The sequence below is a fragment of the Eleutherodactylus coqui genome, chromosome 7 (assembly GCF_035609145.1).
Source record: "Eleutherodactylus coqui strain aEleCoq1 chromosome 7, aEleCoq1.hap1, whole genome shotgun sequence".
Lineage (NCBI taxonomy): Eukaryota > Metazoa > Chordata > Amphibia > Anura > Eleutherodactylidae > Eleutherodactylus > Eleutherodactylus coqui.
In genome coordinates this window covers 63,360,493-63,385,513 of record NC_089843.1, presented here as the reverse complement: position 1 = coordinate 63,385,513, position 25,021 = coordinate 63,360,493, and the positions used below count along the sequence as shown (strand labels likewise).

At 46.8% G+C, this 25,021-nt stretch overlaps 1 protein-coding gene across 3 annotated transcripts in view; it reads left to right on the top strand.

The window, feature by feature from the left end:
* The first annotated feature begins 5,864 nt into the window (after positions 1-5,864).
* ATP8A1 (ATPase phospholipid transporting 8A1) overlaps positions 5,865-25,021 on the top strand; it is a 197,879-nt gene continuing 178,722 nt past the window's right edge. For all 3 annotated transcript variants that reach the window (XM_066573135.1, XM_066573136.1, XM_066573134.1), the window contains exons 1-2: positions 5,865-5,917; positions 6,660-6,731. In XM_066573135.1, the coding sequence (XP_066429232.1) occupies positions 6,683-6,731 (49 nt within the window). In that variant the 5' untranslated portion in view covers positions 5,865-5,917; positions 6,660-6,682. The remainder of the gene's footprint in view (positions 5,918-6,659; positions 6,732-25,021) is intronic.

The window sequence follows — 25,021 nt, the reverse complement described above, 5'->3', positions numbered from 1 at the left end:
GGTCAACCGTGTCCAATCCAGCCAACTGGCAAGCGGATATTAAGGGATTACTGAACCTCTATACTCTGATGTGTGGGAACACATTCTTGCCACAAGATAATGTTAGGTTGCAGATTGGCTACTGGGGATACAGGAACTGTTCTAACTTGTGGAGATATATAGGGGCAAGAACTGTATGTTCACAAAAAAAAAAAAAAAAAAGGACCGATAATTGTTGGAAAACAAGGGGAGACATTTACTAAGCCTAGTATTTTCTGTGCTGGGCTCAGCATCATTTGCCCTGGCACACTTAATAAAGGAAGAGTGACACGCCTCTTCCTGTATTGGCACCTCTGTGCGCCTAGACGGAAACGTATGCCTGGTCCCGACCAGACGTACATTTCTGGTGTGCTGTAAAGTATAAATAAATCTGCACGCCCCCTCTGAAAAACCCCACCCACTTTTCAGAAAAATGACAGGCCGGCACAAAAGGAAGAAAAGTCCTAAAAGTTTTGCACAAGTGGGCCATACACACAAATGTGTGACTTTTCTATGCTAGAAACTCCTTTGTGCCCCAAGAAGCTTTAAAAAAGTGACAGTTGGTATTGATACAATCGAGCATTTTGATAGGAAACTCCTGTCCACACGGTAAGGGTATGCAGAACTCGGTGCACAGTTGTGGATGGTACGTTTGTGCACGCTGCTGAGTCACCATTTGGCTTCCTGCAGCCATGATGCTGCAAAGTGAGGGAGAATTTCGAAATGAGACAAAATTCATGTGACCAGAGGTCTCCTTTTTTAAAGCTACCCAGCAGTAAGTCTGTTGCCCATCGCAACCAATCACAGCGCAGCTTCTCTTTTGTTAAGGCTCTTCTAACCAAAACAATTAGTCAATGCAGCGAAATGATAATTGTTAATGTTACGCAGGAATAAAAACCATAATTGGCTTGTTCACTAATCGTTCAGTCGTCCTCAGTCACTTATGCAGTGAATGTAGCGACTAAACGATTTCTGGTTTGAATGTGCCAATGATGTATCTGCCTGTATATCATTTATTGTAAAAGGAACCCAATGCCGCTTTCACACGGGTGACAAAATAGTGCAATTTTCTCGCTATGCGGCAGCGCTACAAATCACATGTATGTGGAGCCCATGGTTTCCAATGGGTTCCTTCACATTAGGGATGTTTTGTAGGCTGCTACATTGCGAGAGAAAAAAAATCCCGCCATGCTCTATACAGCTGCGATTTGCGATGTTTTGTAGCCCATGTTTCCCTACGGAGCCTTCCTTAGTATTGCATCGCACGCAATCGCAGTCTTCATGCAGTGCGATGCAACTCTTATAGTAGGAAGTCCTACTGTCTGTCCCTAAAATAAGCCCTAGCTGCATAAAAAAAAAAACAATACATTACCTAACAGACACTGTCTACTCATCTGCTCTTCTCCTCCGGCAGTTCCATGGCACTTGTTTGTAGTCTGTGTTTCCTGGTCAGAGGGTTCAAATACCCGCCGCCAGGAAGCGCTGGCCACGATCGGTTCTTGAACACCATGATGTAGCCAATCACTGCAGCGCTCGATGTACCAATCTTAGCCATTACATTTCAGGATAGGGCTTATATTTCAAAAAGATCCAGGCAAAACAGCGCTACAAAGTCACGCAACTTTATGGCACCACAAAATTGCGAAATCGCAGCAATATCGCACAGAACACAGCTGCGATATCGCTGTCGCCCGTGTGAAAGAGGCCTAATACTGCACTGGTAAGACGAGAGCTCAGCTGGGATTGGTTGCAAAGCCGGTTTTACTGTAAGAATATTCGATAAATAAGGCCCAAATCTGTATGAGGTTTTTCTTTCATCAAGTGTGAATTACAAGCCCTCATTTGTCATAATTTTATCATATTGGTTGAACTTTGGGAGGTTTGAAGGTGCTTCAGTGGCAGCTATTATGAAAACCCATCTTCTGAACCTCCAGAAACCACCTGATCCCCTACATGTTGAAAAGGTAGTTACTAGAGAGTAGAGAGAGAGAGAACACAAACCAAGAAGAAAAAAAAAAGCTCGGGACCCGGCGTCCCACATACAAAGATGCGCGAGTCTCCCATTGTAGTCAATGGGGTTTGTTACCCCAGTAGAGCTTTCGAATTTTACGAAAAGCTCGACTCGAATAACGCGGACTCGGGCATTTGGGTGCTCGCTCATCTCTAGTGGTTACATATGCTCATAGCTCTATCCACAGAGATGGAGGCAGATAAAACCACAAATCCCACACAAATAAGAACCCCATTCGTTCTAATGGGGTCTTACATATGAGCAATATTTCCCCCCCCCCTGCATCTCCCATTGCTTTCACTGGGGCCGGCGGCAGCATCGCACCATGTGCTGGGTGCAAGCAGTGCGAGGCTTCCCCGTGGAAAACAATGGGAGAAACTCTGTAATCCTCTGAGGATCACTACTTCACTGAAGTGATGCGAGGTGGTGTGGAGACAAACGCCTCACAACCGTCAGTAAATCGCACTTGCCCGTGTGAAGAAAGCCTAAGGTCTCATGTCCACGGGGAAAATCAGGCCCGCTACGGATTCTCCATGGAGAATCTGCAGCGGGTCCCTCCTGCCCCGCGGACATGAGCGCTAACAATATTAACAAGAATTAACTCACCCGCAGCGGACCGGGAAGGTCTTCTCTTCTTCACGGCCGGATCTTCTTTCTTCGGCCGGCGGATGTACTTGGCACGTCGGCGGCGTGCCGCGCGCATGCGCCGGGCACATCCGCCGGGCCAGAGCAAGAAGATCCGGCCGTGAGGAAGAGGAGACGTTCCTGGTCTGCTGCGGGTAAGTTATTCTTATTTTAGGTCTCCCGCGGATCCGGACGGCTTCCATAGGCTTCAATAGAAGCCTGCAGGAGCCGTCCCCGCGGGAGACCCGCACGAAAATGGAGCATGTCACGTTTTTTTTCATGCTCCATTTTTTTTTTTATTCACTTTTATTGACCATCCGCGGGTATTTATCTACCCGCGGGTGGTCAATGCATCCCTATGGGGTGCGGATCCGCGTGCGGGTGAAGAGTTAAAATCCGCTGCGGATTTTAATTCTTCTTTTGCCTGTGGACATGAGGCCTAAGGCTACGTTCACATGTAGCGGAAATGGTGCGGATTTCAAAACTCCATCAATTGATCTACTCCCTTTCCAGACTGCTGTGTAGCATCTTTTTTTTTACGATGGTAGACACGGCCCTGTCACTTTTCTGAGATGTGTGGCTGCCATTTACCTCTAAAGTCGTTTTTTTTCCAATGTAATGGAAAAAGGTCTCTCTTTCATTACTGATATGTTCTCGTGAATAAAATATGGTTAGATGAAAACTCCGCTTCATTGTATTCTTTTTTTCTTTACATCTTACAGTTTTTTTAGAACTGGGGTTGTACATTCACATACATTCTGTATACATAGATTCATTCTGATTGGATTCATGTGCTTCATGACTCCAATGTATGAACTCTTACTTTCTTTTCTCTCCCTCCTACTGGTGCCACTTCCTATTTATGTATTATGTTTTAGTGTGTGATCCAGCTATCTGATGAAGGGGTCGGTGTCCCTCGAAACACATTACATGTTATGGCCTTAAAAAAAAGTCATTTTTATTTTTTAAAGAATACCTACAAGTTCATTCCATGCAAGGTACACTCCACCAGTAGTCCGGCCTGACCCTGAGCTCTCCCAGACCTCTGACTTTACAATGCAGTTTTCGGCACCTGTGACAGATATGCAAATATGGTGCCTCACACAGTGACTATAGAGCGGAACACAGGGGGCAGATTTATGAAACTGGCAAAAAGAAAAATGTCCAGGAACCAATCACAGCACAGCTTTCAATTTCCAAGAGCACAATAAAAACTGATGTGCAATACGTCTGATATTTAGGGCAGCCGCGCGCCCCGGTAACACGCCCTTCAGTGGCAAGCAGAAATGTGAACAAAACAAGGTAAAAACTGCCAAACATAGTCACCATTATCGCGCCACATTTAGGCCTCATGTCCACGGGGAAAATCAGATCCGCTGCGGATTTGTAACGCGAATTTGGGCTGTGGATGAGCTTAAAATTGTATTTTATTGCATGCGGATGTTTTTTTTTTACGTGTGTATGCACGCGGATGCAATTTTTACGTTGGAGGTGTTTTGCCCACTTTACCCCACCTCGTAGTACTTTCTCCACCTCCCAGCCTTGAAATCCGCAGCGGATCTCCCGCACCCATTTAATTCACATTTAATATCCGCAGCGGATCTCCCGCACCCATTTAATTCACATTTAATATCCGCAGCGGAACCCCCCCCACCTATAGAGATCAATAGGGGCCATCTGGAGCGTGATCTGCACTTAAATGGAGCATGGCGCATTTTTTTTCATGCACTGTAAATTTTTAAGTCGCTTTTAAATACCATCCGCGAGTATTTATCTACCCGCGGGTGTCCAATGCATCCCTATGGGGCGTGGATCCGCGTGCGGGAAAAAGGCTGCGGATTTTAAATAACAATTATCCCGTGGACATGAGGCCTTAGGTATTGTTTTTAGACCAATCTGCTAGCTTTACCACCTAGATGGGGAATGCAAGAAATGGCGGTCTGCATGAGCACAAGCGGCTACCGGTGGGGGAAGCGGCCACTTGTCGCAGTAAACGCACTGCTAGAGGGGCAGGTCTGCTCTGCACACCAGGGGAAGCCATTGATTTTTACAAAGAGATTTTGGTGAAGATTTCGCCCTGTGCACACAGCCCCTAATCCATGCAGAGCATTGCATCCTAGAGCCCCCAATCCATGCAGAGCATTGCATCCTAGAGCCCCCAATCCATGCAGAGCATTGCATCCTAGAGCCCCCAATCCATGCAGAGCATTGCATCCTAGAGCCCCCAATCCATGCAGAGCATTGCATCCTAGGGCCCCCAATCCATGCAGAGCATTGCATCCTAGGGCCCCCAATCCATGCAGAGCATTGTAAACCAGCATATCCACTCCAAGCAAATTGCATCCCAATGCTCCCAGGCCATGCAGAACATTGCATCCCAGTCTCCCTAGGCCATGCAGAGCATTGCATCCCAGAGACTCAAGTCATTACATAGTTATGCACACAGAGCCTCTAGGTAATGCAGAGCATTGCACCCCAGTCTCTCCAAGCCATGCAGAGTATAGCATCCCAGAGCCCCCAGTCCATGCAGAGCATTGCATCCCAGAATTCCTAGTCAACACAGAGCATTGCATTGCACCAAGAGTCCCCAGTGCATGCAGAGTATTGCATCCCGGAATACCCCAGACCATAGCATCCCAGTGCACCCAGCCCATGCAGATCAGTGCATCCTAGAGACCCCAGTCCATGTAGAGCATTACATCCCAGAATCCCTAGTCCACACAGAGCATCACATTCCAGTGCAGTCAGTCCCCAATGCATGCAGAGCATTACATCCCAGAGCCCCTAGGTAATGGAGAGCATTGCATCCCAGTCTCCTTAGATCATGGATAGCATAGCATCCCAGTGCACCCAGGCCATGCAAAACATTGCATCCTAGTCTCTGCAAACCAGGCAGAGCATTGCATCCCTGTCTATGCAGAGCATTGCACCCCAGTGTACCCAGAGCCCCAAGGTAATGCAGAGCATTGCATCCCAGAATCCCCCCAGTCTATGCAGAGCATTGCATCTCAGAGCCCACGGCCAGCGCTCTCCTCCGGTCCATCCTCTCCCACCACACAGCCCGCTCCACAATGGCTCCTCTGCTGCAGCAGGTCACAACAGCCCAGGAAAGCACTTTTTAGCAAACTCCAGAATGGCTCCTCCCACCGCAGAGGCCGGTCACGTGGGCATGACATCATGACTAGGATTTAGCATCTGTCTCAGTAGTGCTGGGAGCCGCCGGGAGGAGGACGTGCTGTCGGGCTGCACACATGTGATCTATAGGTAACGGCAGCGGCGAGGAGCTGGGGGGCTGCAGACTGATGGCCTGCGGGGGGGAAGGTCCGCTGTGCAGTGCCGGTGCCCCCCTGCAGCCCCCCGGCCCTGCTGCCTGGCACTGTCCCCCAGCAGCTCATTCATTCATCCAGCTTCATTCACACCATTGCTTCCGCCACATCCCTGCATGCATCCTGCTAGTCGCTGACCATCGGCGCAGCCTGCTGGGATTTACGCTTCTTCTGCATCGCCGTAGCACTGCCCATGATTCCGGCCACAAGTCGTTATTCCGGTTAATGAGGGTTTTTAACAATATTAATAATTAATGTCGTCGCTAGCCGTGCTGGTAGCCACCGATGGCCCGCGTGGACGCCCTCCGTAGATCGCTCGTTAACCCCGCTGTCATCTGGTCGCCCTGCAGGCTCCTCCGCCCCGAGCTCTGGAGACCCCTGGAAGTCCTACTTCCATCCTGCAGCTGCCCCTCTGCGATCAGCGGCGTGCATCCCTCCCGTCTAGATCAGCCGCTTCCCGCTGCCGTGTAATCTCCCTTTATATCGATACACTATAATTATCTTGTTTTTCTATTGCATTTTTTTTCTCGTCCCATTAAACTTGCAGCGTGCCTGTCGCCAGCCGTCCGGCAGCCCCATGTAAAGCCGCCTCTGCTTAGTGCCTGACAGCGCAATATGCGATGATAGACAGATATATGTTAGTAGTTCCCCTCGTCTTACGTTTGCATTGCTTTCTTTAGGTCCCGTTTCGAGGATCATCGCCATGTCCACCGTGCAGACTACCGTGGCCGACCTGCGGACTAGAGCTGGCGGTAAGTACCGTCTGACCGTTTGTCACTTACTGTATCAGCGGTTATTGTTGGTCAGATGACAAACCCAGTGCTGCTATGTCAGGATATTCAGCTTCTGCTACATGCATGGATCCGCTAATATATTACCGTAGTGTCGCTGCGAGCTGCGCCAAAAAATGGACTTGGCACGGCTGCACCAGTCGCTAATAATCCTGTTGACCCGGTGACCTCAGCTTACCTGTCTGGCGTCTTCTCCGATCGGCACATGTACAGTACAGAAGACGCCGCGCTGTTGCTATGGTGATGACGCGGCCTCCTCTGCTGCGAGTGTGCCAGCCAGAGCATCAGCACATGCGCAATACAGAAGACGCCGCGCCGTTGCTATGGCGAAGATGCAGCTCCTACGGCCCTTCTACAATGATCGTTGCAAAATGGCCGTGGTACGAACGGCTTCCATTGACCTTAATTGAAGCCAGCCGTGTGTAGCCCGCACAAAATTGCTGCATGCTGCGATTTCTCCCCCGCGAGCGCAAAATCGCAATCGATTTCCGCTGGGGGCAGGAAATCTCGTTTTCTCATAGCATGCTATGGGCTGGATTTGCTGCGGAATCCCACTCCGGATTTCGCAACGCAAATCCGCCTGTGTGCGGGAGGCCTTACGGCGCAAGCAAAATGCCATCTGCGCTCGGCACTAAAAATGCGCAGCGTAAAGGTCCAGACGGCGAAACTTCAACACGGATCCTCCACACAGAAATCCTGCTGCATTTACGGTATCGGCAAAGCGGATGACATGTTGAAAACCTCATCTACAAGCTGTAGAAATAACCCGCACAAAACCCGTGCGGATATAGTCATGCGGAATTCAATTCCGCAGCAGGTTAATTTTAGCGCAACTTCCGCTGCAGAGTTCGCCTCTTCTCAATGAGGGGGTGAATTCCGTACAGAAATGCGCCATAAAATCCGCACCAAATGTGGCGGGTCTGGAGGCAGGCTGTCGGCTGCGGACTGCCCGTATGGCCCCGGCCTGTACCGGCGCGGCACATTACCGCGCGGGTTTCCGCTTTCCTGCCTTCAAATAAGATGCTGAAATCTACTGCGAATCTACCTCAAAATCTGCTGCGCAAATGAAGTCCAATGTAGACCTATGGCAATGGCGCATCTACACGGACTGTTTATGCGAAATCGTCTTCATCATGCAGATATGAGCAGTGATTGGTGTGAACGTCTTCCGCGAGCAAATGACGAACGAGAAGTCACTCGTTTATCGTATGCGGACATAAAATTTATGGTCGGTCAGCGGAAAACCGAACGCTATGAACCAAAGAATCATCAAATCGTTCGAAGAGGAGAGAGAAAGACGACTCGATAAGCAAAACACGAATGTGCGGCTGTATTCACACGGGCGAGTGCGATGCAGGGCGGATATACCGCTACGTTGTACGGCGATTTTATGACTAGCAGGCCTGGAATATACAAGGTGGGCCATAACAACGAGCCCAGCACCGCACTGTTATGGAAGCTGGCCAAAGAAAATCTGTTGCCCATAGCAACCGATCACAACGCAGCTTTTATTTTACCTCAGCAGTATAACAAATGGCAACCAATCACAGTGCAGCTTTCATTTTACCTCAGCAGTATAAGAAATGAAAGCTGAGCTGTGATTGGTTGCTATTGGCAACACAAATAGCAGGCGAAGTGTATGGGTTATTTTTAATTTTTTTTTATATATATATATATATTTTTTTTGTGCGCGTTTTGTCCATCTGAGTCGGACAGAACTCGCTTGGGAAAATTGGCTTAATTCATGATTGTTCTGTGTAACAGGTGATCATGCGAACACTCACAAGTCGCTATATACTACTCGGCTTCCTTCCGTTTTCCTTTCCGCATGCCTTAACTGTAGGCGAACCTATTGCACAAGTCGTACAGTTCTTACAACGCACAAGCGGCTCTGCTACATGCAGATGACCCCGTTATGCTGTGTCGTTACTGCGGTGTAACACGATTATGAGAAGGCGTTAGATGAATGCTCTGTTCTACGTCCCCGTGTACTGCAGAACGCGGCGGTAGAATTACGTATTGGTGTCTGTTTACTTGGCGTTACGGTACGATGTGTAGTGATGAGGTGTATGCAGTAAGCAGGTCGCTGGAAATTGCTTCCTATCTGTTGTTGATGGTTTAGTCGTTTTATTCCCGTGACTCCTTACATTCCTCCGTACACGCTGAGCCGTGCAGGCGCTGCTTATCTCTCCTCCGGCTGGCTCCACATCCAATGATTGCTATTTGATACTGCAGTGTATTCTGGCTCCCTCGCCTGACTCTGCTTGTAACGCAGCTTGATACGATAAGGGCAGGATTTGTCTTAAAGGGGTTTTTAGACTCCTTCAAATGAGCGAAAGCGAATGATAATCGTTCGGTTAAAAACGTGAGCGAACGGCATACGAGAAGAGTTCGCTTTTCATTCATTATTTATTGTATGCATCATTGGCTCGTTCGCTTATCGTTCGGATTAAATGGCGCTCGTCCGATTCCTTATACAGCGAATGAACGATTTCTCTTTTAAACAAGCCAATGCTGTATCTGCCTGTCTGAACGGGCTGTGTGAGGGCGAACGAGCTAGCAGGGACATCACTCGCTTATTAAAGCTGAAAGGGCCCTTGTAAAACCCGGTGTGCTGTACGCTGGGGAGATGTTCCAAACTAGTGCGCAGTTGTCTATAGCAACCAATCAGATAATGGTGGTTATATTTTGAGGGATTTGGAAATGTAAGTTCGGATATGATTGGCTGTTATGGGTCTCCTCCGCAACAGTTTTTTTGTTCAGGCTACCCTTTTTGCCATTGTAGCCTTTTTTATCTTTTTTCACTTTTACGTCCTCACTTTCACAAAAGCCTACGGCACAATGTCCATGGAGCGTCTGATTTTCCCGTAGAGAATCCAGCCCTGCCAGTGAGCCCTGCGTCCCCGTATTTTCCCGTCAGCGGCATCCGCACGGATCTCTCCTTTTCCGGGTTTGCTGAACTGAGCGTGGTCCACACTGCTCACCGTCTGACATGCGCAGTACAGGGTTTTTAAAAAAAAAATCCCCTGCTTTTCTGTGGCTTTGTGGCACGTCTGCAGTGACAGCTGCGGGTGTGCTGCGGATCAGACGGCTACCGCAGAAAAATGGAGCATATTGCGATTTGTTTTTCGGCGCAAAAGACCACAAAACAAATTTGCATGCTTTAATTTAGCTGCGGACGCCCATGTCTTCCTATGGGCGGCTTGAACTGTGGATTCCGCAATTTTTTTTTTTTTTGGTACTGCCTAATGCCTCTTTTAGACAAGCCGATTCTCGTTTGAGCCAGTGACGTCACCGCTAACTCGTTCCCACTTGCTCAGCCTTTTTAGAGTGGGTCATCACTTCTCGTTCTGTGTTTCACATTCCTATATAAAACACTGAACAGGGAGTCTTTAGACGCCGCGAGAAGCCAACGAGCCGGGGATGATCTTTTAATGCTGGCTGAAACTGAGCAGTTCTCATTCGGTGGTCGGTTCTCGATTTAAACCGATTAGTTATCGTTCACTTTCGCTCATTTGAACGATTTTTTTGAATGATAACCATTATTTCTAAACAGACACAAGATTCCGTCTGCTAAAACGAAAGGGCTTCCGATCCTGAGTTCGCAGGCAACAGAAAAGGGTAAAAACAATTAGTTCCAAAAGAACTGGAAGATTAATAACCACCATAAATAGGGATTCATGTTTTACAAACAGTCTGCAGGTCCAATAAGAGCCAACAGTGATGTCAGGCCCCCAGATAAATATTGGCAAATTCTATGCCTCCAGCACATGGGCGGAAATTCCGCTGCGGGATTTCCTGTAGAATTTCTGCCCGTGCCCGCCTGCATAGGATTGCATTGCAGAACGCAATCCTATGCAGATGGCCGTGGTTTGTCTGTGAAAACGCTCGCGGAAAACAAATCACGGCATGTTTTATTTCTGTGCGGGTCTCTACTCACAGAGAGGAGAAGATGCGGAAGCAGGTGAGCCGCACTACTCACTGCAGGGGCGCGGGTCGGGTCCCACTGCTGGAATTCTCGCAGCGGGATATGACCCAGCCATCTGCAGGCGGCCTAAGATTAGAGAAATTGGAAGAGACAGTTACAGACTTAATTTCTGGCCACCCCTCCGAAAAGGTTCAGACGCAACAGATTTCAGGTTCGATTCAAGGAAACCGTTTGCTCTGAGGTTTTTTCCTCTTTTAGACAAAGTTCTTGTACCTGTGCCAGAATTCGAAAAGGGAGAACGGTTTTATTCCACTGTGTTCCTTGTAAGAAGGCTCAGCGGTACTTTCCACATAATTAGAAAGCTGAAACAATGGAACGGATTCCTGTCTTAGCAAAAATTCTGACTGGAGTCTACTCAAAAATCAGTTCATGATTAGTCCAAGGATTGTGTGATGGTATCACTGGACGTCAGATGCCTGTTCTCATGTTCCAATCCATTACTCATCTCAGAAATTTCTCAGGGTGGCAATAAATAGGGCAGAGAGTCTTTCACGTTCAGTTTTGAGCCTTATCATTCATGGTCTATCAAGGCCCGAGGGTCTTTACGAAGTGGTTGTCCAAAACGATTGCCCACGTATGGGAAAAGGATAGATTAATAGGACCTTATTAAAACCATTTTCTCCTGGAAGCTCGTAAAAAAGGAGTTTCTAAACGCACAGATGTGAAGAGTACGGATATCATGGCTTATCTGGGGTGGGAAATACTGTAAACTGGAAAAAAAAAAATCATCTCTTCTCCACCCCCCCACCCCCCCAAGTCACCAATGTTTTTTAGGCATTTTGTCGGATTCATCTTCAGTCAAGTTTTTTCCCAGTTAACGAGATTCAACTGGTGATTGAGGAATACGAGATCTCCTCTCCAAGAGGAGTGATAAGGAAAGCTATGTTGGTCCTGGGATTGTTGACCTCGTGTGTCCCTATGGTGAAATGGGCTCAGTTTTATTCCTGTCCTCTTCAATTGTGGATTTTTGGACCATCCATTCCTTCTGTCCCATCTATTGAGGTTATTCCTCCCATGGTGGACAAATCCTGCGACCGAAAAAAGTATCTGAGATGGGCCATTGGGAGGATATCCCTATGAATGGAAGTGGAGGTGGTTCCAACCTTTATAGTGACTTTGGGTGGTTCTTGTTTCCTGTTCAAATGGGCAATGGTCTCTCATGGGTGCTGTTATGGGCTCATGGAAAACTGATTACTCGTAAGCATTGTAATGGGCCATTGCGTGCTGTCTGTGTTATTATACACAAGGCCCAAAATGTAGTTGTATAAAGGCATAGAACCCGATAAGCTCCATATGTCATGAATTTTTTATTTTTTTTTTTCTTATACATGTCCAAAAGTTTGTTGGTACTGTAGTCCCACTGAGGACCTGAAAGCCGATCTGTGCCGACTCCTTGCCTTCTGCGTCGTGCACTCTAGGCCTTTTTTATTGACTTAGAGCCGGCATCGAGCTGGCACATTCACATAGAACCCATCTTCCCAGGTTCTATGTAAAGGGGCTTTATCTGAACCATTTATGGACACCTTCTATACGATGTCTCTGCATTTTAATTTAGCTTTTAATTATTTGGAGCAAAGTTTTTGTTACACCGACCTGTGAATTGCAAATATAATGCAGAAATTTTTTGGAATTGTCTATTTTGACAATAAGCGCAGCTATGTCTTTTTCTCATGTGTTCTATACAGCTAGTCCATGCCCACATGGAGAATAAGTCTATCAAGGCCTGAGAAAATGAGTGCAGATGCTTGGGATCACTGGTTGTACGATTTCAAAGGGATAAGTATACAATAGATGTGGTTTGAGGGCAGTTGGTCCAAGATTTCTTGTCTTTTCATATGTTTGTCCAAGGAAAAAACTTGTCCGAGCGGACAATTCATCCAATCTCAATTTGTCTCATATAGGGGGAACATCCCATCTCCCATTACCGTACTTTCAGTGAGAGGGATATAAAAATTGTACACGTTCAACTTTTTTTAAACTTTGCATGAGGTTGCTATTGAATAGACTATATGTTCGAGAGGAAGTGTATCACAAGAGGGGAAATATAAAAACAATCAATCACTGAAAACAGCCGTAGACTTACTGACACAGGAGGGCAAACGTGCACCAACCTCAGCATGCAGGCAGCTGATGCCAAATGAGGGAGCCAGTTACACCTGTGAGGGACACCGATGAGACAGCCACTCACACAACCTCCTATATAGAGGGGGTAGCTGCTTGGTGTAGACTCCTGCACAGAGTAGATACAAAGTATCAGACCTTCTGATACATGTAGTGCACCAAGCAGAATAGCAACCTATTAATGATGCCATAAGAGTTTGGCGGGCTGCCCTGCACCTGAAAAAGTCAACCACATTGGTACTGCCACCCTGGTCCTCCCCAGCGTTTAAATCCGCACTGCATGTGAATAATACATAATAAATGTGAGGTAAGAATTGGCTTTTGGCCCAAATATTTGAGCTCATAAGCCAATTGTCAAGGTTCCTCGCGTTTTGTGAGTCCCCACACTAATATAAATGTATCACAGAAAGGGAAATCTAAAGCAAAGAATCACTGAAAATGGCCGTATACTTGCTGATACAGGAGGCCAAACTTGCACCAATCTCAACATGTAGGCAGCCATACAGCCAAATGAGGGAGCCAATTGCACCTGTGGGGGACACCGATGAGTCAGCCACTCTGTGCAGGAGTATACACCAAGCAGATATCGCTGTAATCTGTGTGCCAGTCACTACTTTGTGCTGCCCTCGGAGGTGCAAATAGATGGTGGCAGAGTCTCCTTAAACTTGGCACAGCCTTTCCTGTATCCGGCAACCATCTCTGTCTACTCTGTGAAAGTCGGTGCTCTGCAGTGTCTGATAGCATTGATTTTTATCTCTGCTATTACTGAAGATAATGAAGAAAAAATATCTAGTCCCGGGTGCCAGCTCTCACCTCTTACGTAAGTGCCACAGTTACACGTTCTCCGGCACATGACAAGCTGAGGTGTTAAAGTGTTAAAACTAAAATTTGCAACACAGATGGGTATTTAAAGGCGTATTTTGCTAAATGAAAAGCCTCTGATTGGTATGCCTTTTATTAGTAAGTATCCTCCCCACGGAGTGGTTTATGTTTGGTATATAATTACAGTACAGTTGAACACATTTTATATGTTGCCGTCGCTCTATAGCGCCATATGTTCAGTATTCTAAGCTACTGTATTTACAGAGGTCTACTAAATGTTTCCTTATGTGTGTGTACAGTACTCGCTTAGGTCTAGACAATGATTATTAAATATTGCTCTGGATTTAAAGGATCACTCCTATGATTATTATTTTTTTCTTTTCTCCCTTCATTCATTATGTAACTAGTCCTCCAGTACATATGTCATCAGTAGTGCGTTGTTTAATTCCTCTATCTTATCGAAAAGTTCCTCGTGATCACCTGGAGTATAACCCCTGCAGAGCACAATCTCAGACAGTAGGGCTTCCTGAACATTGAAATTACCTGGACTGTACCACACAGGCTGTTCAGAGGGAGGGGAGAGACAAACATCTATCACAATTACTGCTGTTGATTAGACTTCGCAAATCACACAGTTATAATGAAGGAGGTGTGAGTTCTTACTCCTTGAATGCTTCATTATGGTCAGTATTTACCTTCTATATTCTGCTAAATAAGCTAATGTGCAAATGAGAATGGAGCTGATCCCATTGCACAAGGAAGACTAGAATCAATGGGATGAAACTGAAAGGGAGGAGACACAGATTAGATATTAGAAAAACTTTCTGATCGTGAGGGTGATCAATGAGTGGAACAGGTTACCATGGGAGGTGGTGAGTTCTCCTTCAATGGAAGTCTTCAAACAGAGGCTAGACAGACATCTGTCTTGGATGATTTAGTGATCCTGCACTGAGCAGGGGATTGGACCCGATGACCCCGAAGGTCACTTCCACCTCTATGAAACCTGTAACCAATCCGTGTTAAAGGTAACATCATATAGATCCGTGTTAAAGGTAACATCATATAGAACATACACACCAAACTGGTAGTCACAGGTAGTAGACACAAGTAACCTGTTTTAAGGGGATTTCTGGAACTTTAAAAAAAATGAGTGATTTAGAAATGTCTAAAATAAAAATAACCACATAGTTACGTGCTCTAGCAGCGGTCCGTCCAGCACTGGAGCCCCTGTTGACGGACAGTCACATGCTGTTCATTGTGCATGTTGACTGCTCAGCCAATTGCAGGCTTCAGCGGTGATTCTTCCAGGGCCACTGAATTCTGTAATTTGCTGAGCGGTCACAGGCACCAGGTTCGGCACGTGACCACCCACCAGCTTCTTCTGGGGCCTGAGTGGTGGGGATTGGGTCTCTGGCTTTGGATCGGGCACCACTGGAGTAGATGAGTATAAGGGTTTTTTTTTTTTGGCCAAACCTACTATTTTACTATGTATCTGACTTGTTATAATCATTAATGGAATAAGGAATAAAGGTTTCATTCATCTTTACAGAATGAAATGCCATAATTTTAGTTCCCAGACAACTGCCTTCCGTTAGCCTTTATTGCTTCCAAGACCAATCTTTGTCACTTTGATATTAATTTCCTTCTTGCCCTGGAGCGTCTGTTGCTTTCCACATGTGTAAGTAATGCAAGATCTCTGGCATTAAACATCTTCCATGCTATATGTACAGTCGGGGGTCTAGCTCATATTGGCCCAGCAGAAATAATGTGCCCCATGTTGCTTTGTGTCCTTTCAGATGTGTGTTATGCACATTGGTTGGTCATTCTGCATTCAGAAGTCCATGTTGTGTTCAGTACACTTTATAGATACTGTAGAAGTCCTCCGACCCAAGACTCCTTCTCTTGAGGTCTTTAAATTTTCCTTCGGGAACTGGTTGGATACATTTAGCTGCAGAAGGCACCATTTCTTTTCAACATGACGGTCCTTGGCTTTCCTTTGGGCAGATCAAAGTCCTTTCATATAGGCTGTTAAATTCTCTATTTGATGCCTCCAGAATTTGGAGTGATCACAGATGTGGAGACGTTCTCCGTGCGCTCTAGAGAGGTTTTCAGTGCAGGTTTTCTCCCATCAATACAGACACTTGAGGGACTCCTATTAAGTCAATGGGATCTATCAGGCACTCGTGTCCATTGTCCGTAAGACTTGTCAGTGTTGTGGCTTCTGTTTATAATGGAAGCCACAATTTAAATGAACAGAGCCTAAAACTGATATAAGGAGGCTAGCAGTAAAGCCTGTTGGGGGGAAAAAATACAACTGGCTCTGGAAAACTGTCGTGGATCACTTTTTCTCTTGGGGTAATCGGATCTGGATCTACAAACTGGTTTGACTTTAAGCCAAATCCAAAAGCGACACCTGGGGAAACCCGGTCTTCACTATTTAACTCAACCAATCAGGATACGGGCTTCACTGGGGGGTCCCCAGGGCGTTACTCTGGAAGTGGTCCTAGTAATGTGGCAGCTTTCTATAGTAGACTAATGTGCGGAACAGGAGCGTAGTCAGATCAGTCCAGGTCAGGGCGTGCAGTGTAGCTTCAAAACTAGGAACAGGCTGGAGCTCAGGAAACTCAGAATGGGTTCAGCATGTTACAAGTAGGCCAGGAGTCGGGGCAGACAGGAGAATAGTCAATGCAACCAACAGAGGTTCGGAGCAGAGAGTACAGCAAAGTCAAGAAGAGCCAAAGTCCGACTGCACAAGAGAGCACCTTGAGCTGGACCAAACCACAAACTCGGGCCCCTTCCTTGGGGTGGGGGCTGATGTATTTAGCAAGACCACATGATTGGCAGGACAAGATTTACTCTGGTGTACACTGGTCCTTTAAGAGTGCATGCTGGGAACTTTTTTGTTTTTCATGGTTCATTAAAGTTCAAAATGCAGAAGCATTTGCAAGATAACTCTCCTAGGGCAGTAGACTTTGCCCGCCTTCTACGTGTTGCCCCACAGTCTTTATAGTTTTTTTATTTTGGGAAGAGGGGTAACTGTTTCTTAGCTTACATCCATTATATACAAATATTTACGAATCGGTCATTAAAAATAAAAGATCTTGGTATGTAATGTTTTCTGTAGAGATTCTGCCGGGAAGTAATTTGCTGCTTCGGTCCATGGATGTTTTGAACTTGCATCATCAAAGCGTTGTCTTGGAGGGGTGTGCACAGATCTCCATGGCAGTATGCCTCGCTTTTCATATATCAAGGATTTGTGTCTCAAGGAGTGTTTGTTCTTTGCTATACATTAGAGCTTAGTGTCATGTACTAGTACAACATCAATGCTCTTTGTTTCCTTTGTTAGTCTTTTGCGTACAGGAGTTCGGGAAGATTCCGTGACCTAGACTCTTCATTTCTGATGTCTTTACTTTTATTATGCGGTTCTAATAAAGAATTCCACTTTAAAACCATTTATTAACATGCTGAACGTTGTTGATTAATACGCCTTATTTGGCCAGTAATAGTTTTTCGGCCAACTGAATTCAAACTTCTCTCCTGTTGTGATCTGTCACCTTTTGGGATTCTTCAGTACCCGTAGGTACAAGACGTATCAGCTGCCTGTGCCCATGGGTACAAGACGTATCAGCTGCCTGTGCCCATGGGTACAAGACGTATCAGCTGCCTGTGCCCATGGGTACAAGACGTATCAACTGCCTGTGCCCATGGGTACAAGACGTATCAGCTGCCTGTGCCCGTTGGTACATAAGTATCAGCTGCTTTGAACACTTGATGTTGTTTCTTTTATATCCACCCTTATTGATGGGCAAGGAGAGGGCTGTCACATCTAGATATGGCGAGGGCTACACTACAGTATCAAAACATGCTTTAAAGGGAATCTGTCAGCATTTCTGAGCATATCCACCTACAGGGACAGATCACTGAAATACGCCAATTTCCAATACTTATTTGCTTGTGGTTCGTGAAGAAAGCACAACTTAAAGGAGATGTCTCGAGGAAGCAGTTAATTTTTTTTTTTGCCCAGTCCCCCCCATTAAACATACATTACAAAGCCCCCCTGTAAATGACATTTCTAGCTGGTTCGTACTTACCGTTCCAGCGTTTCAGCAACTTATAAAAGTTTCCTCAAGATGGCCGCCGGCTCTTTCCCCGTCGCTCGCTGCAGCCCGACGTGCGCGCTCCCGAGACGCCGCCAGCTGTGTCTCCATGGCAACCGGACGCATCGCAGCCGCCGACCAGACGCCCCGCAGCCGCCGACCAGACAGCAGGTAACCGGCGCTAGCCCCCGGCTCCCCAGCGCTAGACCCTCAGCCCAGGTGAAGGCCCCGGAGCCCAGCGCTAGGTTCCGGAGCCCAGCGCTAGTTCCCCCGGCCTAGCGGCAGCCCCCCCCGGCGCAGCCCGGCGCAGCGACAGCCCCCCCCATCACAGCGGCAGCCCCCCCCGGCCTAGCGACAGCCCCCCCGGCGCAGCGGCAGCCCCCCCCGGCCTAGCGACAGCCCCCCCATCACAGCGGCAGCCCCCCCCGGCGCAGCGACAGCCCCCCCCGGCGCAGCCCGGCGCAGCGGCAGCCCCCCCCCGACCCATCACTTACCTGGGAGGCTTCTCGGGGCTGCTGGGCTGGGCTGGGCTTCTCCGCTGGGCAGCTCCAGTTTCTGCACCTTCCTCTAACAGAGGATGGTGCAGAATGGCCGCTTCAGCGCGCTCCCGAGCAGTGACAGCTCGTCTGCGCATGCGCAGAAGAGCTGTAGCGGGGAGCACACTGAAGCGGCTCGTGCTGAATGGAGAAGACCGGACTGCGCAAGCGCGTCTAAAAAAGCAAGCTGCCAGCGAATTTAGACGGAACCATGGAGACGAGGACGCTAGCAACGGAGCAGGTAAGTGGAATAACTTCTGTATGGCTCATATTTAATGCACAATGTACATTACAAAGTGCATTAATATGGCCATACGGAAGTGTATAACCCCACTTGGTTTCGCGAGACCACCCCTTTAAGAAATGGGTTGAACATTTTTTTTTTCACATGTGAACTGATGCCGACTGGTCCATTCGGTGGGCCGGGCCATTTCTCCTGCCTAGAGTTTGCCTGTGAGACGTGGATGACGTAGGAGACCTCCTTAACCCTAGAGGGGTGGGTTTATAGGACAAACTCCAGGCAGCAGAGACAGTCCGGTCCAGCCTGCCCACTGTACTGGTTGGCATTCATTAACATTAAGGCTGCCTATCCACGGGTTATGATCCACAGGTGATAAATCTCCCACGGATCATGCTCTGTAAAGCTTTCCATAGCGTTGCTATGGAAATTGCAGTGCCGACGTCCACGAGCGGGATTCTCCGCTCGCGGGATTCAAATTGCAGCATGCTGCGATTGCCGCGATTCTCTGCGGCGAGCCTATCTGTTAGATAGGCTCACCGCTGAGACCTGTCGGCTCTCCTCCCTCGTCCCCCGCGGCGGAATATCGCTAGCAATGTTCTGCCTCGGCCGTGGATAGGGGGCCTTAGTTGCAGGAATGGTAATTCAGTTGGCAGTCCTGAGTAGTCCTGTTTCCTGAACACTTGTGTCTTTTGTAGCGTTCTCTCCTGGGTTGTGCTGAATACAACCACTACAGGGTCATAATAGATTTATTTGTACTATTATAGGGCTGGAATTGTGAGGCTTGGCACTATTGAGGTAGATATGTAACCTTCAGCCTTTCCAGTGCTGTTGCTTCAGCAAGAGCTTGGCAAGTGCTGGATCTTGTGTCTGCCATCAAGCTGGTGAACGCCATGTATGCTGGTACAGTACTGGTGTACCTTGATGCCACCGGAAGGAAGCTGGGGGTGTTACAGGGGCGTTCCTCTATGTAAGCCCTGTCAAACCCCTAGCTTCTGGGGGCGTCAAGGTACACCAGTACCTGCTGGTATGTCCAAATGTAGTAATGACTGATAGCTGTGCAGTACAAGAGTTGTGATGCCATCACATGCCTGGTGGAAACAAACCCATCTAGTAGCACGCTGTGTGGTTTCTAATTTGGGATGTTGTTCAGGATGTGGCGGGTCTATTTAAAGAAGTGGCTGATGTTGATGTCTGCTGCTGTTTGATATGTATGGAAAGATCTGATGATTTTGTAATGTGTGTATTGCATGATAACATTCAGGGTCCAATATAGTCTCTCACTGACTAGTTCTCTAATGTTTCTGCATATTAGTCGTTTTTTGTTTTTTTTGTAGTGCAGAGGTACCTTCCAGTAATGCTGTACAGGCTTCCTGAAATGCTGCTTATCCGCCTGTAGATTTAGCCCCACTCAATGCAAACTGCAACAAGAGTTAAAATGTCAAATTCCCCCCCCCCCCACACACACCTCAAGGCGTGTATTTCCATTAGAAATTACTTTCATCTAAATGCATGTGTTGCAAGCCGTCTCAAAATTCAATGCAAATTTACAAAATGATCCATTAAAGGGAACCTGTAACCCAGTTCATGCTGCATGTACGTATGCCAGGTATGTACATTACACCCACGTATGTTGTAATATAACACACCGCAACACTTCAAATTAAACCTACTTTGAAGCTTGACTCCCAGTCACGGGGGTGAGGCTGTGCCAGACACTCCCTGCCTGCATCAGCTCTCCCTGCTTGTCTATAGGCTAGGAGCTGTCAGTCAGAATGGTCTGCCTCTTTGACTCAAGAGCTCCGTTCTGAGTCAAACTTCAAAGTATGCTTTTATTTTGAAACGCTCCACAGTTTTTCAGAATAAGACGTACGTGGGTGCACTGTACATACCTGTACTGGGTTCATGTTGCCTGACAGGTTCCCTTTAAGTGGATGGTACAAAATGGCATTCATATTGCCATCCACCTAACTAGTTTGTCTCAAAAGGTAACGCAAAACCAAACCCTGCCCTTCGACTGAACAAAAATGTGGGTTGTACTTCTTAGCCAGTATTTCATAGTGTGCTTATAAAATGTGAAACTGTAATAACTCTTCTCAGTTCAACTCGATCTCCCACAGGATCTCGTGGCACCAAAAATATATCCACTCATTTCTGACCATCAGATGCAAATGGAGAAGACCGATCCTTTTGTGATGGATGCACCATAGATCTTGGCAAACATTTGCACATTTTTTAGTTCTTTCTACTGATCTAGCAAGATCCAAAAATTGATACCTAAAAAGAGGGTGAAAGTAGCATGGCCCTTTTCTGTCCACGAAGTAACCGAAACTATGAGTCGGAGACCAAAGAAGTCTCTGTCTCACATATCCCTGACTGTAGAGCCATCCTGGTTCCATCCCCAGGCAGTTTTCTCAATCCAGGATGGAACCAGTGCTAGATCCAAAAAGCACTGTGTGAAGAGCCTTATGATGGCACCGTATGAGACCCTTTCAGGTCAGCCTGGCCACCTATAGAGATGGAGCTCCCATATTTGTAAGAGAATCTAGTCCTATCTATTCCGTACCTCTCACTCAATATCATTTCATTTCAGCTGAGTAGTGTGGAAAAACAGAAGCGGCAGAGTCAGCAATGTTCTATATAGAAAAGTTTGCCCTTGTCGCTTTGTGTTTTTTAGAATCTCTCCGATTCACAATTAAAATATTTCCCTCCTCTCATCGACCCCCATCCTCTTTTCCGAACCCTTATTTGATGTGTAACGGCTCCAGTCTAGTGTTTTGTGAATGTCAGAACCACTTAAAGTAGTTCTCCTACATAATACATGTAAATGTATGCATAACTCGCGGGTAGAATGTAGGACACGATATGACACAAATTTTAATTAAACTATTGAACTTGTCGTTGATATGGATCTCCGCAATGAATCCATCGCTCTCCTTCTTACACTGTCATCTTTAAAATCTTGATACAGTAAAACCTCTCTAAAAGACCACCCCTCTATGAGCCAAAATAGAGCGCCACTGTCTGAGTGGACCCTGTCCTCGTATTACAGAAGTAACCGTTCATGTGAATGGTTGCCTTGTAATACTACATTTCCGCTATAGTGACTGCTGCTGGGGAAAATACCTGGCTTGCCGTACCCTCCCTCAACAAACTCTAGTGTTTGCCAGGGTGTGGAGGGTGAGACCTAGGGCAATCACTTGATCACGCTTGGGGGGCACATTCTGAGAGGGGCTGTCTCTGTTGAAACAGCCCCCCCCCCTTTTTTTTTTCTTAGTGGGTTTGTATGGGATTAGAAAAACATGGCTGCTTTCTTCTAGAAACGGCACCACTCTTGTCCGTATGCTTTTTTTTAATAGCATGGCGGTTCAGCTGTAAAGACTTGAATTGGAATGACCTGCAATCAATATCTCATGCAGCCCATGGACAAGAGTGCTGCTGTTTTTTTGGGAAAATAAACAGCTTTTCAGTTCACCCTATTTTATGTATACTGGACATCCTCTTTGCACCAGAGCCTCGTTTTTTTTCACCGCCTCTCACTCAACCAGTTGGCAAGTAGTTGCTTTAAAGATGGTGAAGATGGACTGATGTTGAAAACCATGACCATTAGTGGCCAGCGGAAATCTGGCTGATGAAGAGGTTTGCAAACCTCGAAACACGTTAACTGCTAGTTCTCAGATTGCATTTTAACTTGCACTATCGCTTTAACTATCTTTGAAGCTACCTGCCAACAGGTCATGCTAGAGTTTGATCTTCTCTCCACCTCCTCTCAGTCAAATCTCTACATTGTCTTCACTTCTGGTTGACCAACTTATTAGGCCAGCGGCACCCAATTTTGCGTGGTCTCCAAAACCATTGCACTCCTATGCTTCAGTCCTTGAACACCTTGTTCCGTAGTGGTGCTCTGCCCAGTATTACTGTTGGCTCGATTCATACAATGTCTTTTGGGGGCAGCACTCCCTAGAAGACCACTTTTCTATGCAGAAGTTTCACTGGATTATATCTCAATGGGTATGGGAGATTTGATTTGTGGAGAGGCCATGCAGTGCTCTCTGGGAAAAAAATATGCAAATTGGGGATGGAAATAATGCCTCGATAGCGCCACCTGTTGCAAGGTAGCTACTGTATAAGTCTATAGAAATATATTTGACTACAAATAAATAGCTCCCATGCCTTATAATGGGTGCCAATTCCCTCCTCCCAGTCCTCACCAGTAAAACCAGTTTAGATCCGCCACAGCGATGAACTTTAATGACACACATATATAACAAGTACAATTGCATTATGAAGGCGGAATGAAAAGCATTTCTGGAAGATGGATTCCGGAATGAAGTATAAAGGACATTTCCACTTAAAATTAACGTATTGCTAGTCTATATGTGTCCTTGCTTTATCCTCTTCTGTCAATTTGTTAAAAACCCTATTTAGATGTTCCTTAGTCATATCCATTGGATGACCGCCAGTGGAGAACAGGAACTGGCGCCGCATACAGTATCTAGGCAGACTATGGATGACAGTCCTACTGACCTGTGCCCTTACCAGAAGCCACTAGACAAACTTGTGCAAATGATGTGCTTACAATTAAAAAAGCATTTCTTTTCAACTAAGTAAAGTGTGAACTTGGCTTCATGTACAAGGACCTGTGTCATCAATCGTTGATTGGCGAGAGTCCGCTGCTCAGGATCTCCGACGATCAGTTGAGTGAAGAAATGCTGCAGCCTCTTCACTGTATACCAGGCACAATGCTGTACGTTGTATAGTGGCTGTGCCTGGTATTGCAGCTCCACCCCATTCACTTGAATGAGACTGAGCTACTATCGGGCTGTCTGACCGCTAAACGTGGCGTCGCGTGTCTGAGAAGAGGTATCATATCTACAAGATTACGTCGTTTCTCTTGCTGAGAACAATCACATTTTGCTCTACTGGCTAACACGGTACCAGATCTTTGTTTTCATTATACCTAATGGAGGATACCAGAATGTACCGTACAAAAATGGAACTGAAACATCTTCTGAAGAAGTTGGCACAACTGGACAGCGACATTTTCTTTCTAGCCAGATGCAAGAAGGAACATCTAATTCCCAAAGGCCTCTGCCTAAAGAACCCAACTCTGCACACTTACAACACTCGTTATGCACAACGTCTTTGCTACAGGACTTCTGAGAGACTGCGGAATCACCTTATCCACGTCTTCTACAGCAACAAGAATAGGGCCCTTGTGAACATACGAACTTTAAGAAATACACTTACAGAGGATGTGAACCTGGAAATGCAACACTTTTATACAACACTACGATGCTGCCTTATTCAGAACAAGGAAAAGAAACTCCAGAGACTTCGACTCAGAGCAGGTCTGTGCCCAAACACGGATCAGGAGCACCCCGAGTCTGGCGGGAGGGAACAGAACCCCCAACGGGACACGGACAAAGGTAAAGTCAGCTGTGTTATCAATCTGTCATCTCACAACCCCAGTAAGGTGGAGCTCAGTGTCCTCTCCAGGGGACTTTCATTCTGTCCCACTAAGACACTTGACAAAACAGAACTTTGTAGTGACATGGAGGAATATTTCAGAAGACTAAGACTGAAAGAATTCTTTCATGATAAAGAGGACACAGGCCTTTCAAGCACACAAACACAGGATAAACTTGGGGCCAAAAAGAAGTCTGATTGGACGCCCCTTCCTGGCCGGAGTCGCACTTTGGACAAATACATAGACTCCTTTAGGCATGCAGTGCAATCCACTATACTGGACAAGCATGGAAGTGAAACATTTAATATCAATATGCAGGAAAGAAGGGCCATCCATGCACTTAAGAGCAACAAGGAAATCACAATTAAGCCTGCAGATAAGGGTGGTGCTATAGTCCTCATGAACACATCGGACTACAAAAAAGAAGCAAACAGACAGCTGACGGACACCAGATACTACACTAAACTGAATCAAGACCCGACTCAGAAATATGTGAGGGAATTGCGAAGGGTCATTAGAAGCCTGTCTGTGGGCTCCACAAAACTTCTGGACTTGATACCGGAGAACCCCAAGGTGGGGACATTCTACATGCTTCCAAAACTACACAAAGCTGGCAACCCAGGAAGACCGATTATCTCAGGTGTGGGAACCCTCACTGAAGGAATCTCAGGATGGGTGGAAGGCATCCTCAAACCACTGGTGAGAAACACAACCAGCTACCTGCAAGACACCACGGACCTACTGAACAAACTGTCAACTGTAGGTCCCCTCCCCAATGGCACCATCCTGGCCACTATGGATGTGGAATCCTTGTATTCCAACATCCCACACGAGGATGGACGGACTGCCTGCCAGGCGCACCTTGAGGCCAATGGGGTCGCCTCTGATGCAGTGCTACAACTCACAAGATTCATTCTCACACACAATTATTTCTCCTTTGGCAAAGAGAAATTCCTGCAACTCACAGGGACTGCCATGG